Source organism: Cajanus cajan, chromosome 6 (genome assembly GCF_000230855.2).
Source record: "Cajanus cajan strain Asha chromosome 6, NIPB_CcT2T_4, whole genome shotgun sequence".
NCBI classification, from domain to species: domain Eukaryota; kingdom Viridiplantae; phylum Streptophyta; class Magnoliopsida; order Fabales; family Fabaceae; genus Cajanus; species Cajanus cajan.
This window is the reverse complement of record NC_138522.1, coordinates 8662135-8683029: the sequence shown is the minus strand read 5'-3', so window position 1 is coordinate 8683029 and position 20895 is coordinate 8662135. Positions and strand designations below refer to the sequence as shown.

Genomic DNA, 20895 nt, shown 5'->3' with positions numbered 1-20895 from the left:
TTAAAATTTTGTAAATATACATCTTTTCTTTCAAGTCTAAATTAATTATATATATATATATATATATATATATATATATATATATATATATATATATATATATATATATATATATACTAAAAAGAATAGCAATCTAATACACAACATATTTGTCAATATTAAGAGAAAAAAGAATATACTAATATGATTAGAAAACGAGGCCGAAATATCAATGTTTCTCAGTACATAGAAGTATTGCCATTGTTTTTGTACCTTGAAAATACATATGGCAATTATTTATAAAATATGATTAAGGTATCTTTCGAATATTGAGAAACGGATTCTTCTTCAAAGCTGCCAACAAAACAAATTCCTCCTTGCATACTTCCATTGTCTTTAATAGAGTCGTGTCTGATCAATTACAAGTATGATAATTTAATTTGAACACACGAATATATTCGTATAATCTTAATTTAATTTTAAAAGGAAAATTGTATTTTGATTGGAGTTGGAGTCATCTTTGGATTTTCTCCATATATTTTGTATAGATGAAGGGTCAAGTTCGTAAATCCACGTTTAGCTCTCGCCTTGAACTTGTATTGCACAATTTATATATACATATATTTTATACTTGCTAAAAGTATAAGTTAAAAAATTAATCATTATAATAATTAAATCATTTAAATTATACTAATATTTAAATAATAAAACTAAAATTATATAATTTATTAATTTTATGTATTATTTAAATTAAAGTATAGTTAATAACTTATTGTATAGCTTCCTTAAAGTTATACACAAATAAATAAATTACATTTTTTTAAAATAAGATGAAAATGTTCTCCCAGATTTTCAATAATTTATTTTGATTCAAATTCAATACCACTAATTAAGTTAAAACTGTGATACTCTTTTATCCTAAAAACGTTTTTATATAATATACTAGTAAAATAACATTCATTAGTCACATGTGAGGTAAAAGGACTCACATATTTTTTCACGGGATAAAATTTCATTTACTTTAATAATAAAAAGTACTCTAAAAAATGAATAATATAGTACAAACTGTCTTTATAAGTTCTCAAAAGAAATGAAAATAAAATTGATAGAATAAAGAAACTCTAAATCTAAAATAAGGTTCTCAAAAAGAAACATAAATGAAGGAACATAAACTATAAAAAATGAATAATCTGGTACTAATTAGAGTAATTCTATCAAAATAAACTAACGCCTAAATTTCGTTTCCCGTAGACTAAAACTTATTTACTTGATCAACTCCTGAAATGGCGTTCAACCCAAATAAGAAAAAAACAACAAAGCAAAAGGAATGAAAAATATATTTTACATAGGCACATATAGGAATACAAATAACATCTAAACACGCACGTTCATATCTTACATCAACACAATTTACTCAATGTCTCAATCTCAATTCGAACACTTTCACTTCATAGGACTTATTATAACATTGTGAATTTTGTAAGTGTTTGTTGATTTTATTATGTAATTAGTTGTTTAATTGTTGTAAAATTCTAAGGATCTAGGAATTTTTATGACTTTAATTGATTAGGAGTTATTTTTTAGGTCAAAGTTGACAAAGTTTAAGGGAAGATATATAAGGCTTTTCTAAAAATTTAAATTTCATAAGTTCATTTTTTTTAAGAAAGTTAGAGAGAGGAGCTTTGGAGCTAGTGAGATTTGTTTTCTTCTATTGACTTTCTTGAGCATGAGTTGTTGTGATTTTAGTGCAGAGTTAGCTCCTTCTCTTTTTGTTTTCTTCTATTGACTTCCTTGAGCATGAGTTGTTGTGATTTCGGTGCAGAGTTAACTGTTGTGATTTTCTTCTTCTTCTTCTTTAAGTTTTTGAGTGCTTTACCCTTCACAAAAAAAAATTTATAATCATTGTACTAAATTGTGGTTGCATGTTATTTTTTTATTGCTTATGGTATATAGATGTGTTTTCATGAATTGCATGTTGAGTTTGGTTGGAATTTTGCAAGTTTAAGCCAAAATTGTGGTTCTGTTAAGTGCAAAAATCATCATCGCCCCAAGTGCAACTTCATGGTATCGGATGTGTTGCAAGCTAGAGGTTTTTTGCCTCATTAACACTGGACACAAGATTGATAGTGTCAAACATGAGTTAGACGAGAGCTCTTTAAATTGGTCATACCAGATGTGGGTGAAGGGAATTGAGTGTGATTACCTTAAGAGATCTTTGACTTGGTGATGTTGGATCGAAGAGGAGTGGTGCCAAGTGTGATTGAGTTAGTGACTTTCTGCTTGGACAACATTGAGCACGAGTTTTGTGGTGTCGAGCATGGTGTACATAGAGACTCCTTATCTCATGCACGTTGGTCAAGCGAGTAAGAGACTCTCTACCTCACCAACATTAGGGGTAGGTTAAATGGTGTCAAGCGTGGTTTTACTAAATGTAAATTATAACATAGTTGATTTAAAGAATATCTATGATGATATATCATGATGTTCTAAGTTGATTAGTAGTTGAAGTTGTATGAAGTAAAGTTTTATATTGATAAGATGAGATGCATATGGTTAAAAGAAGTTGTGTTGTGAATGCTCAATGTATATAGTTATAATGTGATGTTAACTTAGGACTAGAAAAAATGTGTTATTTTAAAAGATGAATATTTCATTGTGAGGATGTGTTGTGGTGTCCTAAAAATCCAATTGTTGAAAAATTATTCTTGAGTACAGTTGTCTCTTGAAACAAGGTATTGAGTTTCCTCTAGGTCCTTAGTTGATATCGTATGGAGGTAAGGTCGAGCCATACTGATTTAGAAGTGACTAATCAAGCAATGTACAATAAAAGACACAATATCTAGAAGGTAATCATCGATTAATTTCATCAAGCACATTCGATTAATAATCCTAAGGAGGCTTAGGGATTGCCTCATTACCTATACCCCTCATACGTGTCCATAAGATAAGACACTCCCACTTCCCCTCTTATTTCAAATGATAATCTTTAGGATAATGAGCACGATCTTCATAGTTCAAGTTATTCCATGCACTCCTCAAGGTTCTCTTATAGGGTTTCCTCTACAGATTCTTTTTGAGTGTAAGGCTTTCGAATTGGCTTATGAAGCCTAATCCTTCCTCCTTTCTATTAAAAGACTCTAGGTTAGACAAAAGGCTAACCCATTTACCCATCTTATCTTTTATTTTATTTTAATTAATAAACACCCTTTATTTATATTATAGGTTCAACTAAGTAAATAAATCAGTCCTATATTATAAATATTATTCAAACAACTTATTTTTATTTAGTTTTTGAAAAACAAGATATTACAAAAACAACTTCGTATTGATTGATCTACGTGATCAATAGTACATGAATTTTTCCTACCTAAAAAGAATATTGTGTTTTAATTTTCCTTACCTGCATCTTTTTGGTTAAACTCATCCCTAAACCATTCAACTTTTAACATAACAAAAACATGATAATCAAACTCATTATGTTATGTTGTCATTTCTAAGAGGTTTAACAACACTAATATTTTACAAGTATCTTATGTTTAAGTAATTATATCTTATATATTTTTTTACAATGGAATCGACTTATATAACACAGATGATAGTTTAACCATAAAAATTAATTTTATACTATCAAATTGGAAAATAGAAGAAAAAAACCAGTAAATCATATAAAAAATATTTACTAAAAAATGCTTAAAGTTTTGTTATTGGAGTAAAAATGTAGAATTGCTTATAAGTTGTTTAGATATGATAATAGTGTTAGAAAAAAAAAACATATCAAGCGACCTAGACTTTGGATTCTCTAATTATCTAAAAGGTGAAAAATAAAGTTTCAGTGATTTACTACTATTAAGCTATTAATTATTTTTCCACTTTTTGGATTTAGGCTTTTAGGGACTTTTGAAGAAACGTTAGTCGCTTGTAAGGGTTTAGGGTTTAGAGTCCTATTTTAAAATTTTAAAAAGAATTTTGAGACTTGAATTAAATTCAAAATTATTGTTTTGATTTATGTGTTTGACATCGGTGCAAAATTTGCAGGCACCTACATTCTGGCGTTGGACTTTTCTTTTTCTTTTTCTTATTCTTATATAATTCCATTTATTCTGAAATATTTGTTTCTCCACCTCTACGTTATCAAATAAACCCTTGCAAAAAATACAGTAGATTCCACCACTTAAATATGATGTCACTCAACCCCATACATATTCTTTTCATTATTTTAGGTTTTCATAAAGTTCAATAACGCTAATTGATCAACATGGACAATAAACCATTAAGAAGACGAGATAATTTTTGTTATTGAAATTCTTATCACAATTACAGCACCTTTTTGAATAATATTAGTTAACAATAGGTACAAGTAGTCCAAATCTTGCTGTTGAGGAGAATCCTAGTTAATGCTGCAGGGATTATGTGCTAATTCTAGCACGCAAGCCAAGCAATGCCATTCATTAAAAAAGTTGGCTAAACCCATCACAAAGTGTTAGCAAAAGGAGAGAGAAAGCGATTGAGAAAGACGTGGTAGTGACACTGAGACCATTTCAAAATGCCGGCAACAAAAGCCGCTATAGTTACTTTCTGCCCTTTGGCTCATTTCCAAGGGCTCTCAATGTCAATTTCATCCATAATATTACACAAGATCATTCTTATGGTATCAGCCATATGGCAATGTAGTGTGATACCTTTAACTTTTCAATTTCAATGTAATGTAAAGTTGGCCCTTATTGACTACATTAGAGTTGAACTATTTTCACCATTGAAACCAACTCATAGAGCCACCAAACACTGCAAAAATGAGTCTAAAACCCATCTGGGTGTTCTTCATTGTCATCTTTTTGTTTCTTCAAATGGCTAATTCAGAACAAGAAGAGGTGATCAAGGCCCTGGTTACGTTCATGGATAAATTGGCACCAGGGTATGTTCCAAGAGACCCTACGTGGGGTTGGAATCGTACCTCAGATCCATGCATTGATAAGTGGCATGGTGTCGGGTGCTATTCAGACAACAAACGCATCAAGAGTATAATTCTTGAGAAGTTCAACTTTGGTGGAGTTGTGGACGCAACTTCTCTTTGCATTGCAAAGTATCTTCAAATCCTTAGCCTGAAGGGCAACACTTTACAGGATTCGGTATCAGAGGATATTGGAAATTGCAAGTTTTTGACTCACTTGTATTTAAGTGAGAACCAATTCTCTGGGGACGTTCCTATTTCTATTGGCAAACTAAGTAATATGAAAAGGCTTCATATTTCGGACAACCACTTCAGTGGTGAGCTTCCGAACATGGTTCATGTTTCAGGTTTGATATCCTTTTTGGCTGAAAACAACAACTTCACTGGGGAGATTCCTAGTTTTGACTTCTCCAACCTTGATGCGTTTAATGTCTCTAACAACAATTTACAAGGCCCAGTTCCTGACGTTGGAGGAAAATTCCAAGCAAATAGCTTTTTTGGTAATCCTAACTTATGTGGAAAACCACTTTCAAATGCATGTCCACCTCCACCACCTGAAAAGAAGGACCAAAAATCTTTCCCTAATGATTTGTCCATTTATTCAGGTTACTTAGTCCTTGGTTTAATTGTCCTTCTTTTCTTGGCCTTTAAGCTTTTGAGCAAGTTCAAGACCAAAGAAAGAGCATTGGATGTTGAAAAGAAGGAAATGGTACAAGAAAGTGTTGGTGTTGGTGGCAAGACTAGTGAGGTATCCAATTCCAATGGATCAAAGATTGGCACTGGGGTTAGATCTGAGTATTCTTTGACATCTTTGGAAAGTGGCATGACAACAACATCAGGTCTTGTTCTTCTTTCAAGCCGAACGCTTAGAGGGTTGCAATTTGAGGACTTGCTTGGTGCCCCTGCTGAGTTGATTAGGAGGGGAAAGCATGGAAGCCTCTACAAGGTTATGCTCGATAATGGGGTGCTGTTGGCAGTGAAGAGGATCAAGGATTGGGGAATTTCAAAACAGGATTTTGAGAGAAGGATGAGTTTGATTGCCCAAGTGAAGCATCCACGTGTACTGCCACCTGTTGCTTACTATTGCTCTCAGCAAGAGAAGCTCCTAGCCTATGAATATCTGCAGAATGGTAGTCTCTTCATGTTGCTCTATGGTAAGTTGCATGCAAAGTAAGGTTTCATTACATTCATTTGACATAGAAAGTAGCAAGCTGTGGTGCCTATTTTGACATAGTAATGCATATTACATTAGTCTCTACTGAATCGAAGCAATTTTGACCAGGAAAAAAGTGTCTTGCTACCTAAGATGAAGAAAACTAAAACTTGCTTACTTTCTAAATAATGGTGTCTAATACATTGCATATAATTAGTCGAGTAAATTATATTAACACCTTCTGAAGTTTTGGTGAATTCTCCCCAATTCCTCTCTCTTCTTTACACTCAGACTAAGACCTTTTAGTTATCTAAAACATATTGCATTGCTATATATTAAACATCACACTTAAATGTTACCTAAGAAACACATTACATTGTGTACTCTTACAAGGAATTGCTGTATGATCTCATCTCACGTTTTTTTGAAATTTTAAGGACTGCATTTGACATCTTGAACTTATATTGGAAAACTGATAAGAGTAAATTATATTGACACCATGAGGTTTCTTGAAATTGCATATGATCTCATCTCATTTTTTTTTTTAATGTTTACAAGAATTCCTTACAAGAGTACACAGTGTAATGTGTTTCAAGAACAATGAACTTTTTTCAGTGGAACTGGGGCTGCATTAAAATTTTGCCTCTAGGAATAAATCTAACCAAATATTTGTCTTCACCCTTAATGATTTTAGGATCTGAAAGTGGTCATTCTTTTGACTGGGGAAGCAGACTGAGTGCTGCTGCAAAGATAGCTGAGGCTTTGGCATATATGCATGAGGAGTTTCTTGAGAATGGAATAGCACATGGTAACTTCAAATCAAGTAACATTTTGTTTGACAAGAACATGGATCCATGCATAAGCGAATATGGTCTAATGATGGCAGAAAATCAAGATCAAATTGTCCTTTCCCACAACAGAAACCTCAAAAACAAAGATCTGATTGCAGCCACCTTCAAAGCTGATATATATGCCTTTGGTATGATACTTCTGGAGCTTCTGACAGGGAAAGTAATTAAAAATGATGGATTTGATTTAGTAAAATGGGTGAATTCAGTGGTCAGAGAGGAATGGACTGTTGAAGTTTTCGACAAGACCCTAATCTCACAAGGTGCTTCTGAAGAAAGGATGATGAAGTTGTTGCAGGTAGCATTAAAATGCGTAAATCCTTCTCCCAATGATAGGCCAAGTATGAGCCAAGTTGCAGTGATGACAAATTCTTTGAAAGAGGAGGAAGAAAAATCCATATCATTTGACACATGACCGAGAGTTTAGTCATACACTTCTTCACATCAGATTAAAAAGAAAAAAAAAATCTCTCCAGAAGTATATGTTAATTCAAACAACTCTAATTTTTGTTAGTTTCAAGCATATCATGATCAGATTCAGAACGCATTAATATGGGAACTTATTTAATATGGTAAATGATTCAAAATTAGTGGTAATTTCAATTAGCAAAAGTGAGAGTAAAAGCAGGTTTTACATTTTCTACACGTTATCTCATCACTGTTCTGCATCCCTGCAATGAAATTTGTGTTCCTGTAATAATTCCACGCCGCACAAACCGAGCCAAGCTGCATGTTACTTCAGCAAATATTATGCTATCAGCATGGTCTTATAATAGTTGTGCAGAAACTGCTTTTCCCTTACTTAAATTATACATTTAAAAGACTAAAAATATAAACTTTTCACGTTAATTTCGCTATAAATGTGAAAAGTTACAAAGAGTTAGCTTCTGATTTGATGTGAATGTTCGCATTACAGAATTCAAACCAAACATTCACTTCTCCCCCTATGTGCAAATGATTCCTGATTTAGTGGTTTTCAAGTATTCGTATTAAACTTTACATAAGCAATGGATGCTGCTGCTGCTGCTTTTTATTTCTTTTATTTATTTATTAAATTAATTACTTTATAATAGCAAATAAACTTTTATTAATGTAGTCCAGCACACTTCACATAAGCAATGTTTGTTTTCTTTTTTAATAGAAAAGAAAATTTAATTAATACAGTCAAGCACACTTTACAAAAGCAATGTATTTATTTATTTTTTAATAGAAAACGAACTTTTATTAATAAAGTAAAGTAGCACATGATGTGCCTTGACAAAAAACACTTGTACAATTTCATATATATATATACATTAAAAATAAAACTACAAAGAAAGTACATTCAAAAACAAGAATGAACATTGGAAGTCACTAGTGCAAAATCACATAATTAATTTCACCAATTCTAGAACACTTATATTGACCACAGATACTACATTTCTTGAAGTAGTTGATTTGCCTAAAAAAAACATGAATAATATTTTTTCTTCCATCATGCATTGTGTATTCAATGCATTCTAAGAGTGACCTCTCCCAACATGCCCATGATTTTATTTATTATTATTATTATTATTATTTGTTTATTTATTTATTTGCATTAAAAAATACTTTCCTTCTATCTCTTTGCAACCAATCTCATCCAAACAAGTTAAGGGACTTATCGTTCAAGAGCCTACTTAAGTTTTTTTTTTTTTGGCTTTGAGCCAATTCCATACTTTAATTTTCATTAACTCTGTAGTACTTGTTAAATGAACTAGCTTGTTATTAAACAACATAAAATTTATGTTAAAATAAATGGTCAGTTTAGCTTTAAAGTTTGTTTACAAGCAAGTGAAAACGAGTCTCAAGACTTGTTTCTTGATTCTAAATTATAAGAATCAGGACGTTTGTTCTAAAATAGTGTAAGTCTTTTTATTTCGAGTTTAAGAAAAGATTTTAATACTAATCAATATGAATTAATATATTTTGAAATGATCGTTCTTCCATTATACAACTATTGTAGTGTACTTTCATTTATCAAGTCTTGAATTAAATTGGATAGAAAATTTCATTTTAGTTAGAAAATTAGATTAAATAATTTTTTCCCTTAATTACTTAAAAGTACATACGGCAGTACATTCGAACCTTGATTAATTTCATTCTAATAAATTATCCCGTGATAACATAATTTTGTAACATTTACTGAATCGGTTAGTTACGTAATACTTTTTAAATAAAATAAATAAATCTTAAAATATAATGTACCGGAGGGGTTAGTATGAGCCATGTGAATCGACAGTGATGTCTTATCAGCCACCGACATGGATCTCAGACATAGCTATAGTCGTAACAACAAACCTACAAGGCCATTAATAGCTCAGCTAAGGCAGTGATATTAGTTAACCTTTTTACCAACCTCTTGGCCCGACAAATGGCGGAAACCGAGATAGAACCCCAATCACATACCCCTTGGCATGGTCGGCGACCGGTAAGACCAAACATCAAGAGCATAATGGGCTCTACCCCCTCAACATCTTCTCGACTCAGTAAAGGGCCGAAAATGAAGGGCAACCTAATGCTTTATCTATTGGCTTGACCAAAGGTCGAGAACGAAGGACAACCCCAACTCTTTATATATCGGCTCGGCCAGAGGCCGATAGAGCTAGGCAGCAATTAAGACGATGATCATGATTAACAAGGGCAAACGCGCGATTAAGGCATAATCAACCTATTAACACCGTATTACCTAATTTGGTAAGCGTCAGAAATGACCCACTATGTTCAGGGTCCATCACAGGTAGTATAAATAGGTCACGTAAAACGAAGTATGTCACTATTTATTTATTACTCTCGAGAATCGTTCTTGTCCTGACTTGAGCGTCAGAATGCCTTTTGTAGGTACCTTCCTCATCTGAAGCATCAACCCGAAGTTCTCATTCGGCCCTCCAGTTACCAGAAAATTACGAGTGTACCTTCAAACAGGTACATATAATATTTTATTTTTTTTTTTGAAAAAAATGATTAAGATGATAATATATGACATGAGACACCTTGCCAAAAGTACATATTTTATATAATAATATTAAATTATTTCCCATTACAAAAACACGATCCGATTCATATGCAGTAAACCAATCTAGTTTAAATGTTATTGGTACAAGTATGAAAAGTCACCAATTTAACTGATCGATATCGAGGCATGTGAAGCATTTTCAACATTAGTTATTTTATCCTGTTTTTAAAATTGGAAGATTATTAAATCAGTTTAGATACTAATTTAAAATTTAATAATTAAATCATGATTAAACTGATATTAATATAATAATAAAAAGTTTTTTTAATACAATAATAATAAATAAATAAATATAATATCATAATTTTATAAAAGTAAAATTAAAATAAAACAATTTTTTAATATATTTTTAACATTTATTATGTAAATTTTTTAAAAATATAATATATATTTAAGTTTAAATTTTAATAAAATATAACAATGTCTAATAATAGTAATAAATTTATATTTAGAATTAAAAATATTTAATTAATATAATTTAAATTATAAAAATAAAGATACTAAAAGTTGGAAATTAATATATATGATTAAATTATATTTATGAAACAAGTATAAAAAAAGTTACTCTAATTTATAATTTTATTATTAAATATTTATTTTTATTATTAATTTTTTTAAATTAATTGTTTTCAAAAAATATTTTTTAATTGGACCTGTCAAACTGTTGTGATCGATTTTTTTTTCTTTTACCAATTTTGGCCCGTTCTAGATTAGTTCCACCGATTTTTTTTTTACCAATTTATTGTAAAACAAATTTCTGACCAAACAAACTAGTTAAGGACCGATTTTTGGGTTGAAGGATTGGATCGATTCAATTTGATAATCATGATTTTATCATTATATATATATTTTTATATCGGTTTAGTCATTTACTCTTGACTTATTATCTTATCCTTTATTATAGTATTAATATCTTCTTTCTAATATGTTTTTAGAATTTTAGTTAATCAAATATTAGATAAATTTATTTTGGCTAAATTATACTTTTATTCTTTTATCTTATTTTTTTAAAGATTTATTTTGATTCTTTATTTATTAAAATGTTCATTTTGGCTTTTTATCTTTTATATTTGAATTAATTTGGTCCTTTTAAAAAAAATTGTGAAACTTGTAGTATTAAATTCACTTATATGGAAATTATGACATGCACTTGACGTTTGAATCCAAAAAGATTATAAACATAGTGAAAATCGTGTGAAAAATATATCTTATGAACAACTAGAAAATAATATAAAATTAGATTTTTAATTTTTATTTTTATTTTTATCATGTTTATAACACATTTAGTTTGAACTTCAATTACATTCAATACTTTTCATATAAATGAATCTTACAAGACAAGTTTTAAGTCTTAAATTAGTCAAAAAAGGATGTAAAGGGACTAAATTAACTTCAATTTAAGAGATAAAGGACCAATAAACATTTTAAAAGATAAAGGACTAAAAAAATAAAATAAGAGACCAAAAATATAAATTAGCCATTTATTTTTAATCTTTTAAATTTAAAATTAATTTTTTAGTCCTTTTAATTTTAAGAAATACTTATTTCAATTTCTCTGCTCAAATATCATTGGTGAATTTGTTAAATAAACTCTCATATTTATGAATTTGTCACACATAACTTATCTACTAGTGTGTCTGTTAGTGAAAACATTACATTAAACTCAAATGTTGCACAATTGACTCAACTTGTCCCTACCAATAATGTTACAGGTGGTTCTAAGGGACTGAAACGAGTTTTTTTTCTTCTTCTTAAATTACAAGGATTAAAAATATCAATTTTAAATTTGAGAGGTCAAAAGTAAACTTATCCCAAATTTGATAGATTAAACTATATTTAAGCTTGTTTCATTATTTTTTTTGGTGTAGTCATATGTTTATTAGGGGTTTTCTCGTTGCAACTATAACACATCTATTCATGATATCTAGTTTTAGAAAATAGGTAGTTTTTGAAAAGAAAAGCCTAATAACATTAGTATACTAACTGTGGAGAAAAGACACATATTAGAAAGGCGGTTGAATAATGTATATCAAAAACTCGCACTTTTGTGCAATGAAGAGAAAATAACTTTACAAATGAAGCACTAGAGAAGAGTCAGATGAAGCACTAGATATTTTTATATTGGTTTGTCTCAACCACCGAGACTATGTTCAATTTTCAATCCAACTAGATTGAATTTCACTAACTTTTACAAAGTTACAAGTATTATTTTACTAAGCCACTTCTAGCTCAAATCTAAGTAGTCTTTGACTTTCCTCTTCAAACAACTATCCAAATATTCTTTCAACAAATCACTCCAGGCTCAACACCAAGTATTCTTTCAACCAAGTTTCTTTAGGCTCAAACACTAAGTATTCTTTTGCACAAGCCTCTCTTGGCTCAACCACTAAGTATTCTTTTGCATAAGTCTCTCTAGGCTCAACCACTAAGTATTCTTTTGCACAAGCTTCTCTAGGCTCACCCCTTTCAACAAAGGTAATGAATGATTATAGATTGATTTGTCTCTTCTAAATGTGATGTAATCAAAAATGAAAGCATAAATAATCTACAAAGAAATATATACAATATTTATAAATGAAAAGCTTCTTTGTATAGTTTCAGCTTTGTATGTTTCGATATGCTTCTCAATTCAAACTTCTCAATGTTTATCACTTTTATTTAGTATCTGCTGCTCTTTTTATGTACAAAACTTCTCTTTTCTCTGCTTTGTTATTTGAAGGCTTGATCATTTTATAGTATCTCCATAGAAGATGACCGTTACAACAACTTTGAGTTGAACTTTCAATTTTCTTCACGAGTTGCTTCAATTGCCTTCTTTGCTAATCCTAGAGATTATCGTTGATGCATTTAATACAAGCATTAAATGCCTTTTAGCAAAGCGTATATCATTTATTTGAACTTGTAGACTACTTATCATCATTTGAGAATGACAAAAGTAATGTTAGCACATAGTAGTTGAAGTTAGTGTATAGCAGTCTTTCGTAGAGCCTACCCAGAATTTTCCTTTTTGCTTCACACAAATATTTTTTCATTTTCATCTTTAACAAATTTTGAGAGTTTCAACGTTTCTTTCTTGTTTGACCTATTAAGAAATAATACATTTAATGAAATTAAATGTTAGTCTCATTTGGAAGTATTCATTTAATGTATAGAGACAGACTGTATGCTTTGTCTAGTTTCTTTCATCTTATAGATGATACATATTTTTCACATTTCGTCTTATATAACGTTTATTGCATTGTAGATATTTGACTTGGTTTTAAAAAAAATATTTTGTTTATTATCATTAAAACTTAAGGGATCCAAGATTGTCTTTTAACTTAACACAATATCATTTTTTGACTTAACACTAACACACAATACATCAAATTATCATCATGATTTCCACACTTGACAATGCCATTATGGCATATCATAGTTTCAAGCAAAGAGAAATACATTGTAGGCTAATATAGTACATCTATGGATATGCCTACTTATTTAAGGATACTAGCATGATTGATTTAAGTAATCTATTTGGCAAACCAAAGAAGGTGGCCCTCAGGGAACATGTGACACACTGGAGTAGTTCCAGGCTTGATTTTAAGCATCTGGAAAAAAATATGCTTTGGATTCCATTCTGACGTGTCTTTGTGGCACACAGCTACAGCTTTAACTCTAGTACCATCTTCTCCTTCCAAAGGCATAAAATGTGCAGTAGTATTTAGTACCTCGTGACAAAAAAAGACAACATAAGGGTAATTCATAGGATGACAAACAATGATCTTATCTTCTGCTAACTTCTTCACTCCATTTTTCACTAAGAATTTTGTGGACATTGTTTCCTTTTCCACCTCTGTAGAAACAACATGGATGTTCTTCCCAAGCTTAGAAGTGACGAAATCCACCATGGATTCTAATGAAGTTGCACAATGTTTTTCTTCTCCAATCATTGCAGGTGCTTGACACCGACTAGTTGCTTTCTTCACAATCTCAACATTCTTAGGCTTTGGCTTCACAAAAAGAATCTTCGATATTTCTTTTGTCTTTTCTGGAGAGAATGGTATACGTTCTGCAATTTGGCGAGCCAACAATGGAGTTGTATAAGTTCTTTTATAGAAGTGTCCATCTAATTTCATGCCAGGCTTCAATCCTTCCTCAAAGAAAACTAGATCAGGTTTTAGGTTGTCATGGTGATGATGATTAGCAACAAGGTTTACCTTTGGAAGAAGAGCATATAAAGGGAATTCATCTTGTGATTGAATCTTTTCAGCACCATACAACGGGAATTCATCTTGTGAACGAATCTTTTCAGCACTATACAAAGGGAATTCATCTTGTGATCGAATCTTTTTAGCACCATACAAAGGAAATTCATCTTGTGATCGAATCTTTTCAGCACCATACAAAGAGAATTCATCTTGTGATCGAATCTTTTCAGCACTATACAAAGGGAATTCATCTTGTGATCGAATCTTTTCAGCACCATACAAAGGGAATTGATCTTGTGATTGAATCTTTTCAGCACTATACAAAGGGAATTCATCTTGTGATCGAATCTTTTCAACTCCATACAAAGGGAATTCATCTTGTGATTGAATCTTTTCAGCACCATACAAAGGGAATTCATCTTGTGATCGAATCTTTTTAGCACCATACAATGGAAATTCATCTTGTGATTGAATCTTTTTAGCACCATAGAAAGGTAATTCATCTTGTGATCGAATCCTTTTAGCACCATAGAAAAAGAATTGATCTTGTGATTGAATCTTTTCAGCACCATAAAAAGGGAATTCATCTTGCGATCGAATCTTTTTAGCACCATATAAAGGGAATTCATCTTGAGATCGAATCTTTTTAACTCCATACAAAGGGATTTCATCTTGTGATTGAATTTTTTCTGCATAATAAAAATTAATCTTGTGATTGAACCTTTTTAGAACCTATAAAGGAAATTTATTTTTTGATTAAGCCTTCTTAATAAACATGAACATAAAAAGAAACTAATATTGTATTGAGCTATTAAACATAATAAACATAGAAAAGTGGAATCTCATATAGAGCCTCCTTTAACACCCATGAACATTTGAGCATAAAAAGAAAATCGGTATTATATACAAGGTTTTTTTTTAAAGAGAGTTAGATCTTTAAAACCTAACACCATGAAAATTTAAAACAAATAAATAATCAAGATTTTAATGTGACATGAAAGATATGATGTATTTAACTAGGAAATTGCTTGTTAGTAAGAATTCATGTCGTACAAATATTAAAATATTGTTAGTTACCTGTGATTTTAGTTAACAATCTAATTTCTTTTATCTTTTAATTTACACTTGAGCCAATTATATTTAAACATGTGTTTCGTAAAATATTTTGCACCAAAACCTCTCGTACCATTATTGTGTATTTGGACATCCATTAGCGTCCATTTTTAACGTGATTTTTCACATCCAATTTGACGTTACGTACAAGTTGTAGCTTTTGCATTCTACATTAATTTGATGTGAATTTTCATGTTTCGGATGCACTTCCAAACGAAGACTTAATATTGCTCATTTAATTATGGTTGAAGGCATATTATGAAGAAAAAGAACTTTAACATCGGCTATACTATGGGGAAAAAATCTTGTTTTTGACAAAAAAGAAAAATTAATTAATTATTCACTTAAAAAAATATTCTAACATTTAAAGGATTCATTTGAAAAGGCTTAAGAAAGCTTTAATCATAATATAAATAAAACAGATTTAGAATTTCTAAAATAAAAAAGATGGGCTTTTAAAAGTTAAACGTAATTATACTTACTAGTTATAAAATCCATGATTAAAAATTATTGATAAAATTATATATATATATATATATATATATATATATAATTTTAAAATTAATTATAATTATAACTATTAATTTTTAGTCAAAACTTATGAAAAATGAGATTTAATAACAAGATATTATATCAGTTGTCTAACAACTGATGTAATATGCAACATAATGACATTTTTTTTATATAAATAATATCAATTACACTACATTGACTATAGTTTAATTGATGTAGTGTACTACTTTTTACATCCGTTCAATGATCAACTAATGTAGAAAGGAACATATTACTTGAGTTCGAGTTTCAACTGATATAATATATTTAAAAAAAATAAAAAATAAATAATATTTTCAATGTTAGTAGGTGTTAGAAGTGGGTGTTGTGGGTGTAAATCTATTTTGCCTTCACTTTCATTTCATATTTGTCTATGTTGTTTGTATTTTTGTTGTTTAAATTTCTTAAATTTGTGAAGGGGAAGGCACAAACAAGGTTGTGAATATGGATGAAGTTGTGGTTGTGGTCGTAGATTTGTATGGCATCAGAAAGCATGGAAAAAAAGGTTCATAGAAAAAGGGAAGTGAGTTTAGGAGTGAAGGTTTGTAGAGGCATAAATTTGGAGGAGAAGGTTTAGGGGAAGAAGATGTAGTGTGAAGGGGGTTACAATGTGGTTGGGGGATGAGATGAAGTGTAATTGGGGGTGCGGAAAGGGAGATAAGGCATTCGGGGGAATAGGGTTGATGGGCACCGAGAGTTCACACACACATCTTTCTTCTCCCTATTAGTATGATATAGTCTACTTTAGGCATAAACTCTCGTAGTTTTTCTTTTTTGTAATATCCCAAAAGACCTTATACCAATAGAGATTATGTGTGCTTTATAAATCCTTGTTTCTCTTCATGGTCCAATGATGTGTGACTTTGTTTGTACTCCTCCCCTCAAACAAAAGATTATGGTTTTTACCTCTCCTTTAGGTGGAAGCCATCTTTTTCAATCCATGAGTATTCAATGCTGGCTCTTAGAGCTTAGTCACACTTGCCAACATAAATACTTACACCATCGTTAACTCACATCAACGAGACATACCGCTTGACCTTCATATGATATGAAGGCTTTCATCATAAAGGATCCCACACTTGGATCCACCGCCTTATCCCATTGCCAAATAATCAACTGGGACTCTAAGTCAATCACTTGGTCGACCATTGATTTTAATATCATTGTTGAACATCAAGGTTCACATACATATATCTCTATATTAATATGATATTTCCCACTTTAAATCTAATTCCTCATAATTTTACCATTGTATATACTCCAACAAAGGGATAGGGGAAATGTAGCCAGGGAGAGGGTAAAGTGATGTAGTGTGAAGGGGGTTGTGTATGGTTGGGAAAGGGGCCAGGAAGGAAGTGACATTGCTAGAAAGAAGGACATGAAATCACTTACATTTTATATTAGTGACATTTACATATAAGGTATTTAACTAATTTAAAAGACCTCATATGTATTAGTGTAATTATTATTTTCTCTATTTTTTTTTTCATTTTTCAGTTTTTAAAAGAGTTTTATTTTTAATTTGTCATTGACAAAGTTTAATACGATATTTTTTTTTGTTAATTATACCCATATTTAACTAAATATCTAACTTTTATTGAATTTGCGCATTAATATATATATATATATATATATATATATTATTGTGGAGTAAAATTAAAAAAATATAAAATATAAAATCAAAATTATTGTATAAAATTCAAAATTTATTTTTATTTTTATATAAAAAGTTTAAATAACTATTAAATAAGAATAGAGGCAGTAGAATTATTATAATTAATTTATCTATAAAAGCATACTTCTCTAAAATTAAAAAAGCTAAATTTGAATTAATTAAAATATAATTTTAATCATTATACTTTGTCATTTCCTAATGGTGTGTTTGGATGAGGAATTTATATAGGGTAATTCATTTATTTGAAGAATTTCAAATTTCTTGAAGTGAAATGTTTTGTTTGGAAGAGGAATTTACAAAGAATTTGAAATCCAAGCATTTGTGAAATACTGAAATTTCTTAAAATAGTAGAATTTCAAATTCTCCCAAAAATAGGAGAATTTAAAATTTCTTATATTTATTTTTCTTATTTCACCTATATATTTTATCTTATCTCTTCATTCTTTTAATTATTGGATATTCAAAAATATTTTTAAAATTATTAAATATTATCTTATATTAATTTTTAAAATTATTAAATATTATCTAATATTAATTTTAAAAATTTCTAAATATTTAAAAATGGATTAATATTTATTTTTATAAAATTTAATTTAAAAATCTCAACATATAAATATATTTTTAAAATCAATTTTACTATGATAGAATCAAATTATGATATTTAACCTAACAATTTAAAATTTAAGAAATTTAAATTGACTTATCCAAACAAAATATTTTAAAAATGATAGAAATTGAAATCAAAGTAATTCAAATACCAAGAATTTAAAATTCCTTGAATTTATAAAATTCTTTATTCAAACACACTATAAAGTCTTTGTTTTATAAAGTCAGAAGGAACATTCAGATCACTAATGGTAGGAATTCAAAGGAAAACTCATAATTGATGAGAGAAAAATTTTCAACAAATAATTAGATGAATATGAACATGATAATATAAGTTATTTAATGGATGTAACTAAAATAAAACAATTTTCAAACTTCAAAACTAAAAAAGATATTTTTCAAACTTCTGAAATGATTAAACTCTCTACCTAAATTATGTTCCAACTCGAATAATAGATTTTCCTTGTGTCAACTTTTATTTTTATGATACTTTCAGTAATCCTCAATTGAACCCACCGAATGAAATTCTTGGCTTCATGTCAAAAGTTTTATGCTACAATTTGATTAAATGTATTCGGTATTAAAAGTATATTTGGATAAGTTTATCATAAATATTTTTAGGAGAGAGAAATTAAAAATTAAAATAAAATTGTTTATTTATATGTGTGTGTATTTGGTATTAAAAGTAAATTTGGATAAGTTTATCATAAATATGGAGAGAGAAATTAAAAATTAAAATAAAATAATTTATTTATTAGACCAAATTCTGTGTATGGATAAATTAACAATATGATATTCAAAAAGTAATAAAATTGTGTATGTGGATAAGTTAAGTATTTTTTAAGAATATATAAATTCTAGTTGAAAAAGTTTCTTGATATTAAAAACAAAAATTTCAATAAGTTATTTTGATAGATATATTTTATAAGACTTTTTAATATAATTTATATATAATTTATTTATCTAATAATTTCGTTAAAATTATTGAGAATTTGCATGATTTTTTTCCCCTCTCTCTGCGCCAAGGTACAGAAATAAAAATTGGTGTTGTTGGTTGCTTTTGGCGTCCTCAGTTACCTTACACCCTTAGGCCCGTAGGCAGCCTAGGGTGCCAAACGACTGCTTAATACATATGTAAGGTTAAATAAAGTAATCAAGTCTAACTACCATAGATAAAAAATAAAATAAAAATAACCAAGGTACAGAAATAATTCATGAGAGTGCAAAAAATATCTTAGTCATGAAATTATATATATATATATATATATATATATATATATATATATATATATGAAAATAGTTAATCACTTATACATTGTTAGTATAATTTTTTTTACATGAATAACTAATTATATTTTTTAATTGTATCATGTTATTATAAATATATTTGTTTTTATAGTAATATAACACAATTAAAAGACATAATTAGTTGTCAATATTAAATTTTTTTTTATAATATATAAGTGATTAACAATATATTTTACTCATATTAAAATATATTGTTTCATTATTACAAGGAAGGAATTTCTTACTAACCAAGGTTTAGAAGGTCTATGATTGTTTTGGGCATAGGGGTATTTGGAAGCTTCCTTTCCCAGTAAACTTGTGGAGGTATGGCAGCTTGAGCTGCCATCAGTATCAGCTGCATATTCAACATTCATCACTCTCGGGAACATGTTAAAATAAAGATGACCAAAAAAATGTAGCTCTACAGTTTCCAAAATAAAAATGAGATGAAATATAAAAGATAAAGCTCACGTTGAGAGAAAAAAGCAAAGGAAGCCAACGAAATTCCATAGTTGAAGCAAAGTTGTTAGAGATCTGTGAGAAGGTGATATGATATGGAGACACAGACAAACCCAAGATATATAGAGCTCCAGAGGAACAGTGACATGGCGTGTTGCACGAGCTGGATATTTTAATTGAAAAATTCTATAGTACCCGCTATAAGAATATATCCGATGTAAGCAACTCATTTAAATTGTTTCAGCATTAAAAAATGAAAAAAGTGGTCTCTAGTGTGTCATATCAGCATTAAGTAACTCAAACACAAATTTACTCTAACGGTAAGAAATTTTAAAAAATTCAACTTTTAGAATTTTTTTCTAATCATTTGTGAACCAAATTTAAATTTTTATTAAAAAGGACAATTGCACTACGATGAAAGAAAATAAATTACGAGAAAAAATACACAATAAGTAGATATTAAAAATAAAATAAAACAACAATAAATACATAAACATTATACAAAATTAATTTTCATCATTATTATTTTCGAAACATTCCTAAATATGTTCAATAAGATCTGCTTGAAATCTGGTAAGGAACGGTTGTTTGAAGAAACAACTCTCTCTCTTCTTCAAGCAACTCATGTTGCCATGTCAAAATCCTCCAATGGCAAGAAAGCGGGATTTGAGTTGCTTCATGGGACAAACAACTTCCATTGAAGTTACTCTAATAGTGGGGTACCGATACAATTGTTTAATTTTTTTTATTTTATTGTAATTACTTGTTTTATTTTTATTTTTATTTAATATTTTTAATAATTTATTTTTATAAATTTTTTATATCTTTATATTATTTTTATATTTTTAAAATTTTCTTAATATAACATTTATTACAATTAAATAGTTTAATATTAATATTTTGTTAAAATGTTTTAGTTTTTCTTTAGTGTTAATGTTTTGAATTTACAGTATAAATTAATTTTTCAGTTGTATTATTTATTATTTTTCTTTCTTATTTTAATATTTTTTTATAATATTATTATACTTTTTATTTTTAACTTTTTTAATTA

General features: G+C 29.1%; 2 protein-coding genes across 2 annotated transcripts; one reads left to right on the top strand and one right to left on the bottom strand.

The window, feature by feature from the left end:
• The first annotated feature begins 1947 nt into the window (after window positions 1-1947).
• Window positions 1948-7729, top strand: LOC145958936 (putative inactive receptor kinase At2g26730). The gene is made up of 2 exons (XM_083076674.1): window positions 1948-6081; window positions 6775-7729. The coding sequence occupies exons 1-2, from the start codon at window positions 4770-4772 to the stop codon at window positions 7341-7343; spliced, it is 1881 nt and encodes a 626-aa protein (XP_082932800.1). The 5' UTR covers window positions 1948-4769; the 3' UTR covers window positions 7344-7729.
• A 5541-nt stretch (window positions 7730-13270) lies between these two features.
• Window positions 13271-20014, bottom strand: LOC109810776 (uncharacterized). Its single transcript, XM_020374331.3, has 3 exons — window positions 19857-20014; window positions 19635-19740; window positions 13271-14841 (listed from the first exon to the last, which is right to left on the bottom strand). The coding sequence occupies exons 1-3, from the start codon at window positions 19893-19895 to the stop codon at window positions 13475-13477; spliced, it is 1512 nt and encodes a 503-aa protein (XP_020229920.1). The 5' UTR covers window positions 19896-20014; the 3' UTR covers window positions 13271-13474.
• Window positions 20015-20895: the final 881 nt, after the last annotated feature.